A 9117-nucleotide genomic window follows, 5' to 3' on the forward strand; every position below is an offset into this window, starting at 1 on the left:
TAATATCTGCATACATTCATGCATGCGCCTTTGGGTCTATGATGAGCGTGCAAAGAGAAACTTTAACGGATCCAATATTTGCATACATACATTCATGCATGAGTATACGTGTGTCTATGAGCGTGCACATGTGTGCATGAATGAGAGAGATGTCAAGCAAAGCATTCCACAAAACGGTGGCCTCATTAGATGATTGCAATGTATTCGTCCACCCTTTTTTTTTGTTTTGTTTTGGTGCAGCGGCGCATCGCTATATTTAGTCATGAGTACGCCCAGAATAGTTACAGTACAAAATATGCTCTAGTGCCACCGGCACGTGCTTCAAACCCCCCATGAGACGGCTCCATAGTGATGTGCTGCAAAAAAGGCAACCCAGTTCGTCGCGCTGTTCACCTTTCGAAAGATATGCGCGACTCGGAAGAAGTCAAACTTCCCTACAAGATGACAGATATCACAGACTAGAGGAGGCAAATCTGGCCTGGCACGCCCGCTCCGAATCCAGCCGACCACTATAGCTGAATCTCTCTCAAGAAAGATCCGTCGAGCACCTAGGTGCACTCTAGCCTGAACGAGGCTCTTTCATGCCGCACGTAGCTTCGCCATTGGGACAGACTTATCCATCCATCCTTTTTCACGTGCCATAAGAAGGAGTCGGCAATAATCCTTATCTCCGTGAAGTGGGGAAGCTGAGAGCTTTGACCTCAAAATAGAGTGCAAAGCACTCTTTTGAGTCATTGATTGATGAGGACCGTGCTCCATCCACTTGACACCAATACCCCCACCCCCTTTTGTTTTCTTACTGCGAGTACGGAGAGACATGAGCGGACCCCAACTTGATCTTAGCCAAGAAAAGGCCGAGAAAGCCATGCGTGAACATAAAGGATGAAACGATAGCAGTTCCAAAGAGTTGACCGATAAACAAAACCTAGACCTTAGATACCCAAAGGTTGGATCCAAGTCTAACATCTTCCAAAAGTAGGGCAAGCATTGGCTAGAATTCTATGAAGCCCACTCGCAAAAATGAAAGGATCTAAAGTGGTTCGGATCATTTCGGAACAACTACAGTGACTTGACCTAATGGTTGACTCGTATTGCCGAGTTCTAATGTTACTATTGGATTAATATGCATCAAGGTTTTGACAAGAGTGTTAATCTAGTTATTGTTCCCCTGCTAAAAGAAATACTAGTTATTATAATGATGGTTATAACATCATTATAATTAAAAACTAATAATATTGTTTTTCGAACTACTATTCACTTGATAAAAAATATTATCTTTTCGGACCAAGCAATGTCTTCTGGAGGGGAGATTAATGCAAATATGCTAAGTTTTGAAGAGAAATAATATTTTTACTAGGAAACGGATAAATAAAAATAACTGCAGATATTTGCACCATTACACACTATTACAATGCTCAGTATAATGAGTTGTAATGGCTATTCTGTTTTTTCTCATTGTTATATATATATATATATATATATATATATATATATATATAATAAAACATGAGGAGCCTAACCATTAAACAGTACATTATTTTAAACCTTGATATCCATGCATATAAGAGTAAAAAATAACTTAGTTTAAATATCTTGTTTTCCTGAAAAATTGGGAGGTCCTCATTGGATCCAAAATTTAGGGGAAGAGGAGGAGTTTCATTGGTATATAAGAACAGATCAAGGATCGAGTTTGTAATTATAGTTTCGCTCATGAAGGACCAACAATATATTTAAAGTTCTAGGATGCTAATTTACCATTTCTCATCACAGTTTAAGGCAGACATAGAGGCCCCACCTATAGAGTGTTCTTCAGTTCTTTCCCTATTACTGTACACAGAAATATTGAGCATATAAAACTAGGTGCCTTGGTTATGTAACTTTAAAATTTGGATGGATGATATAGATTTGGTCCTTTACATGAATTTGTGCTACCATTCAATGGTTCGCTTGCATACATTGGCTATCATTAATCTAAACCTTTCCTGTGCAAGGATGGATTTGGTCTAATATGGACCTGGCTTGTAGTTGGTTTGGTTGACATTTTTGAGTCTTTGTTCAGCCTTCCAACCTATGAGAAATGCATAGGGTGAGCACTTGGGTTAACCAATCAAATAATGTTTGGAATGTTACTGAATGTGTTGAGTTATTCCAGGACCCTGATAAATTCTTCTCCTTGATGAAATAATTTATCAACATGGTTTCATATGCTGGTCAGTGCCCAGCAGTAGATACTTTACCTAGTGGTACTAGAACCTGATCAGCATAATACCTATTAATTCTTTCTAGTATATTAAGTTAAAACTGATAACCTTTTATTTTTCATTTTGATGCAGTGTCACACATGCCGGCATAGCATAACATGCAAGCAGCCAGCAAACCCATGACACTGCTACTTTAATCTTTGTTTGTCAAGGACACATTAATTTTTCACAACACAATTATATCAACACTATAAAAAAGCCAGCTAACATATAATTTCAGACATGTTACTGATTTACATGTTGATCCGAAGACAGAGTGCGAGACCAGCAGCCCAAACATTATCATCAAATCCAGATTTCTTAGGAGAATGGCTAATACCTCCCCGACAGCGTACAAACAACATGCCGACATGCTTCTATACCAACTGCCAGTCAAAAATGGGGAAAAACAGCACTAATTTTCTTAATTATAGTGCATGAGGTATCTGACCTTAGTTAAATGAGACATCACCATAGCATCATGTCCTGCTTCATTCATTAGGCAATGTCGCCTGACATCTTCCTCAGAGCCGAACAAGCTTCATGTTTAAGCTGCAGACTTAATTCCAAGTCGCAGTGAGCCGCCTCCGCATTCTGCTGAAATGATTTATGTGTCATGTAGTAGTTAATGCAGTAAAGGTATCAGCACATAAGTTTGAATACAAGACTATAGTCCCACATCTAATGCTCAATGGTACAATTAACCATCTGCTGCTCCCATATTTGATAAACTTGGCTAGAAAATTCAGATACTTCCACTTCTTTTGCCTCGACATCCATTGCTCTTCCATCCACAATAACATTTATCTGCAAATAGTTTTTTTTCTGAAAAAAAATAAATATATAAACATATGTAAGGAAGTAACCCAATAACATGGTCACATTCAGGGATTATTTTTCTTCCATACGAAATAGGTGCATGGTGAAATAATATCTAGCCCGGAATGACATTGCTTGCACTTGGCTAACAGGATATCTCTCCAATTGTGTAGATCAATCCAGCAAGAGAATCCTTTCTGAAAAATCTACACTGTCATAATCAAGGTTCGCTATCTCGGTACTAGATCATGTATCGATGCCATACTAGCATAGTGTCAATACGATACAGAATTTTTTTGGCGTACCGAATATTGGTACGCCACCCATACCGGATACCGGTACCGAACTGGTATGGTACAGTATGCTCCGTACCATCCGGTTCGGGCCAGTACGGTGTATCATGATCAGAATATTTACAAAAAAGACTCCAAAGTTACCATAAGTTCAGCAGAAGCAGCCATTGGATCTTGGCACATTAACATTGAAACTGTGCTGGCATGCCTTCGGAAACACTTACTTCAACCTAGAAAGCGACTGCAGCCTTGCAGGCAAACTCAGTGGCTTCTTGAAGGCATACTGATAAATATCTAAACTAATAGATTTCTTAAAGAACTACCCAGTGAAACTCAAATATTTTCTTGCAGGAAACAAAAATACATGCTGCTGTAATAAGCATCATTGACCATTTAATGCCATTTCCAGGAAAGTGATTAGAGTCTTATCTGGCATTCATTTTTAAAGCATAAAATCAGTTATTGGTTTAGAGTTCAATAGCAAACCAGCGGGACAAATTACTATAATCATTTGCAGATAATATATCTCGTGAGGCAGTCAATTCATAAAATTCAGTATCAGTTTCATAACTTGCAATCAAGTGTCTTTTGACAAAGACCCTAAAAATACATGCTGAATGCTGATAGTCTTGGCTTATGTAAGCAGAGCACGTTTATTTTGAGGTCCTATGAGTATAATTTCATGTTTAATTCTCCAGGATTGTTGTATCCGGACAGCAGAAATCCTGAAAACTGAAATATCAAGTTACTTGCCTTCTCCAGGTTGGGGAAGCTTTTCTTCAGCAAGTGAAGAAACTTTTAAGGCCTGAATTTATACGCTGAAATTCCTTATCCAAAATCCATGTCCTATAGTTAAGTGAATGATTCTTCCACTTAGCTATGAAATTTCAGAAACCACCATCATTAATAGGAATAATATGATCTTCCAGATGACTTTGATTTTCTTGGGAATTTTGGAACAAAAGGCAATCACTGTTCTTGCTTTTCCAAACTCTTGTCCACAATATTCCATGATAATCAACTCCAAATCAAGAATGGTGCAAATGTTGAGAACTGTGCAGCTTGCTTGTCGTCTATTTTTCAAAAAATATCACCATTGTTGCACAGTGAGCACACCATAAGCTTAACTAGAATAATAATTATTCCAATTTTCGAATATCCGAAAGTCTACCCCGATATACCAGTATAGCTGCTAGCAATTGATACCAGTTCCTAACAATCATGGTATATGCTTTAACAAAACTAGTTGCAGATACTCATGAAGGCTGCATATTTATCAAGAAACAATCACTACAGTATGATAATAATCACTCATGAAAGCAATTCCAAATGCACTGATTCCCACGATAGAGACAACAATTGTTTAAAAAATGATCTAATTATTGGTTTCATATTTTTAGGATGTTCTAGCTTTGCATTTAACACATTTATATCCAATGTAATGTTTTAAATGCTCTAGAAATTCCTTGCTACTTGCTATAGCAAAATGTTTTGTTTCTCCTGGCCCTTTTTCTATAGAGAGGTCATATTCTGTATAGCATTCTGACATGATAGAATATGACAAGCTTGCAAACCTTCCATCTTGTCTGTCCGGCAATTCCTTTCACAACACTAAGGGGACAACCTAGTGTTTCCATTGCAGGTCCTTGTTCAATGTGCACCTGTCCTTACATGGGTTATAAGCATATATAGATCATATCAAGGTCAACAGGAACAGCCATATTTGAAGGATTATACCTCAGCATAACCCTGGATAGATTTTGGGTCACATTTGACCTGAACAAGGCTTTCTTCAGTAGTGTCAAAAGAATTTTCTCTAAGAACATCTTGCACTGTAATACCACTGTATAAGTTCCATGTATTAAATAAAATAGAAGAAACAAGCTAGCAAATGAAATGAGATGGTGATGTTTAGAAAATAACCACTAACCAGATAATTGTAATGCTGATGGAGGTAGAATACAAGCCATAGCAGCACTTCCTAGAAAGGTAGATTGAAACCTAAAACCCTCCCCAGCTGCATGCAGTAACCGGAAAGTTGTCAGCGAAGTTACACAAATAAGAATAACTGGGATGCAAGTATGCTCGCAAAACTAATTGTAAGATGAAGTTTCAACATTTCAAACTCTTACTTACAGATAAGCATCAATGTACTAAAAATAAAGCTAAAGGAATAAAGGAAACAGGTAGGCATGAATTGTTTTCTATTATTTAAGGAAACGTGGGAACTCACCATCTGATTTAATCATGATGAAACATGTCTCAAGTATAGGGATGGGGATACTAAAACCCGAAAAAACAAACTTTCACCATAGAGCAATAATATCCAAGAGAAACCACATCATTTTGATTAAAAGATCTGGCTTGCCTCCATAACACAGCCAGAATTAAGAATATAAGAAGCATAAAAGACATGCATTTGTGTGATGCCTCAAATCGCTGAGGAAGGGATCCACCTTGGGTACATACAGGAGACAGAAAGGAAACCTCTTTGCTTCGGACTTCGCGTGATGACTTGTATGAAACAGGCTTTCTTGTTTCTTTCAGCCATAGGCACCACCCTCTATAGATAGATCAGGAAATCTATTAACTCACCATCCACCATAATCCATGTCAAATCCAAACCTGAGGCTTAAACTCCCCTTCAAAGTGTATACGAGAGTCCACCCAAGACCACCATCCAGGCTAGGAAACTATCATGGGCTTCCATTCCATAAATGGTATATTATTGTTAGAGCGATATATCCTATCTTCTTCCTCCTGGCTTGAGGAATCTATTGCAAATTTGCTTTACTGAAGCCCCATTTTGTGGACATGTTTCTTAAACAAATCTAGCTATAGGCTTGATGAAAAGATCCGCTTATCATTACAGATAATGAAAAAGATTGAGACTAAAACATAATATTGTCACCCACATCTTTTAAAAACTTTCACACCAACATGCTTTGTTCAAGGATTTGATTTATAATACCTTCACATTAGCAATGGCAGCTTGGTTCTGACAAGTATAACATCGAAGTACATCAGATGCAACCAATTTCGATCCATTGAAGCATTTTTCCAGATGGCCTCTCGAGCAGCAGCACAGAATGCTCTATGTGCTGATTCACTGTAGACGATGCAGTTTATATCTCTGCTTCTTACCACTCAATATAATAACACCTCCTCCACTGTAAACATGTCACACTATTAATTCCATATCACTGCACTGAAAACTTAGATGAATGAGATTATTCCCTTACATGTACCATAAAAATCCTGTATACCACTTGCCAGTGAAGCTTTCTATGGTTACCTTGGAATCTGGTTATGAAACCCACATTGCATGCAATAAGTCTGGCCTCAAAAAATAAAGCATATCCGTTGCTTTCCACCGACCAAGCATAGAGGTTTAGGTCACATTTCAAGCTTTCCCTCTTCACTTGTGGGATGCAAGGCACCAGATAATTTATAGCTGTAACATGTGGTAGCAGAAATATAAATTTTTCATGTTTTAAAATGCTATTTAAACAAGATTGCTTAAGTTTCACATTTTAAAATGCCACTTCATTACATCCATTTGATGTGATGCTAAATCATTGGAAAAAAGCAGATTGATTTCATGAAAGCATAAACAAAGTATTTCTTTCCACATCATGTAGCTCTTTGCCACCAAGTAATCTTCAGTAGTGGCCTTGTGCTACTTAGTAATCTAACACCGAACACTTCAAAAAGTGGCCTTCATCCTTCAAACAACTCTAAATATGTTACTCTAGGTGTTGGAAGAATCCAACTCTTCTCTAATCTTAAACTCCAGGTTCCAAGAATTATACATATCCAAAGTATCTGATTGGGGGGGGGGGGCATTACATATCACTGACCATTGTTGCTGGTTGTACCCCTACTTTTTTTCAATCATTACAAGGATCAGCAACTAGAACTCTTCAGTCAACAACTAAAATCATACCATAGAATGAAAGTAAATTGCTTCTACTACTTGAATTGGTGATAGAACTAGCAATTTGCCACTCATGCCAACTGACCTAGATCTTAGTGGCCGGAATCTTTTACCTAGGGTAATGCACCTGCTTTGGCATCTTCCTGGAATCTTGAACCGACACTTGCTTCTAAGTGCTTCCTTTCCTAAAGTGATGCAGGACCACCTAAGGTTGTCCTGGAATGGGTAAGTGGGTCCTTACAATAGGTGAGATAAGGGCTTAAACTTAAAGCAATCCAGTTGCTTGTTGCCCAAAAAAGGCAAAAAAGGATGAGTGCCTTAGAGGTCCAGATTGGTTGCGATATATTAATAGAGAACGCGATTAGTCTTAAAAGATTAGAGGGAGAAGGATTTTATGGTTTCAAGAATTCAGATCAGGAAAAGATGCAGAATTAGGCATAGATTCAAAATAGCAAGCGAAGTCCTAAGAATCTGATAAGAATCGAAGGCCACAATGCAATAATTCCAACAGTAATAGATAATACCAGCAATAAATAGCACAAAAACAGAGATTAATATTGAAAGAAGAAGAAGATAGAAGAAGAAATAGAGGAAAGATGAGAGGGAAACAGCAATACCAGGCTTTAGTTTTCTTTCTTCTCAAAATGATAACAAAAGCCAACCCTAGAGCCAGAAATAACCCTTTTCTACTGATTATTAACCAGCCACAGCCTTCCCTTGTTTGAGTCCAATTTGGGATCTACCTAATCATAAAGAAAACAAATACTCGCTGGCCACAGTTACTGTAGCATTTACGGTGTGCACTCCAATGACATGAGAGAGCCCGAACAGGGGAGGCAAGTGCATCCTGATCAAAAACTCCACTCCTTAATGGTGAGAAAGACCTTTCAAAATTCAATCAAATCAAATCGATCAAGAATATTATCATTTATTAGGTAGTCCAACCAACCGACCGAGTTAGATTAGATGTCCATGTCACATAACTTTCTCTGGCCAAAAATCCTATAATTGATCAAATCAGGGTGGATCAAATTCGTTGGCAAATGAAAAATCTACCGTTTTAACACTCAAAAAAGTAGTTAGAAAAAAAAAGGAAGAGCCACTAAGACAAGAGCTAGATAAGCATGCAAGAAGGAGAGACTAGAAAAGGTGAGAAAAGAAGCTCTCCATGTTTAGAAAGATTGTGTCCAGAATGTGATAATCAAAGCTTTACTTCTTTTTGGTCGGCTCGTATTAACCTATGCTTTATTACAGGTTGTCATTCTCTCGTTTCTTTTGTTTTTTCAACGGTACTTTAATCTTAAGTCGCGGTCATATCTCACCCCACCAATATGGTGACCGGTTTCTATATTTCCCCAAATGTCATCAGTTCTAGGCTCAAGTGTTTGTTCATCCATCTTCATTTCAATGGCGAACATCTCTATTGCCCATTGACAAATAAATCAAACCTCCTAAACTGAAATAAACACAGAAATTACCAATTAAATACCAAGATTGGCCCATCAAACTCTTCTAAAATCTTGGACTGCTGCAATTTTCAGAATCTGAGAAGAATATGGGCCATTGGATGAAACGTGGAGCTTTGATGCATGCTGATTTGCATCCATGGTCGAAAATTGCAAGCTAAAAGGACCTTCTATTGATTCGCATGCTCTCTCAAACGGCTCCAATAATCTTTTAAATAATTGTGCTGTTCCTTTCATCCATTACGGCCACCTAAAGGCTTTAGGGCCTTAATGACTGCATCATAAGATATTTCTAAAACATCTGCATCCTTGCATCCACACCCTTTCCCACTCCCGAACTTGGCTAGATATAACATAGTTCT

The 9117-nt window shown here is 37.9% G+C and overlaps 1 protein-coding gene across 7 annotated transcripts; it reads right to left on the reverse strand.

The window, feature by feature from the left end:
- Positions 1-2445: 2445 nt before the first annotated feature.
- LOC103723333 (allantoate deiminase 2-like) lies at positions 2446-8142 on the reverse strand. 7 transcript variants are annotated; one of them, XR_005514420.1, is made up of 7 exons: positions 7907-8142; positions 6648-6806; positions 6324-6560; positions 5283-5369; positions 5090-5184; positions 2920-5013; positions 2446-2834 (listed from the first exon to the last, which is right to left on the reverse strand). XR_005514420.1 is itself a non-coding variant. In XM_039132569.1 (7 exons), the coding sequence occupies exons 4-7, from the start codon at positions 5320-5322 to the stop codon at positions 2922-2924; spliced, it is 366 nt and encodes a 121-aa protein (XP_038988497.1). In that variant the 5' UTR covers positions 5323-5369; positions 6324-6522; positions 6648-6806; positions 7907-8142; the 3' UTR covers positions 2446-2921. The 7 variants fall into 7 exon arrangements, 3 of the variants coding, with proteins under 3 accessions (XP_038988497.1, XP_038988496.1, XP_038988498.1); XM_039132569.1 differs by having other exon boundaries at positions 2446-3065; positions 4927-5013; positions 6324-6522; XM_039132568.1 differs by having other exon boundaries at positions 2446-3065; positions 4927-5013.
- Positions 8143-9117: the final 975 nt, after the last annotated feature.

Source organism: Phoenix dactylifera, chromosome 12, assembly GCF_009389715.1.
Source record: "Phoenix dactylifera cultivar Barhee BC4 chromosome 12, palm_55x_up_171113_PBpolish2nd_filt_p, whole genome shotgun sequence".
Classification (NCBI taxonomy): Eukaryota; Viridiplantae; Streptophyta; class Magnoliopsida; order Arecales; family Arecaceae; genus Phoenix; species Phoenix dactylifera.

Coding starts and splice junctions, on each gene's coding strand:
- LOC103723333 (XM_039132570.1), bottom strand. CDS start 5,322: ATGGCTTGTATTCTACCTCCATCAGCATTACAATTATCTG. Junction 5,014..5,089: donor CTATCCAGGGTTATGCTGAG/GTATAATCCTTC, acceptor ATGTAAGGACAG/GTGCACATTGAACAAGGACC. Junction 3,066..4,926: donor CCGGACAGACAAGATGGAAG/GTTTGCAAGCTT, acceptor ATTTTTTTTCAG/AAAAAAAACTATTTGCAGAT.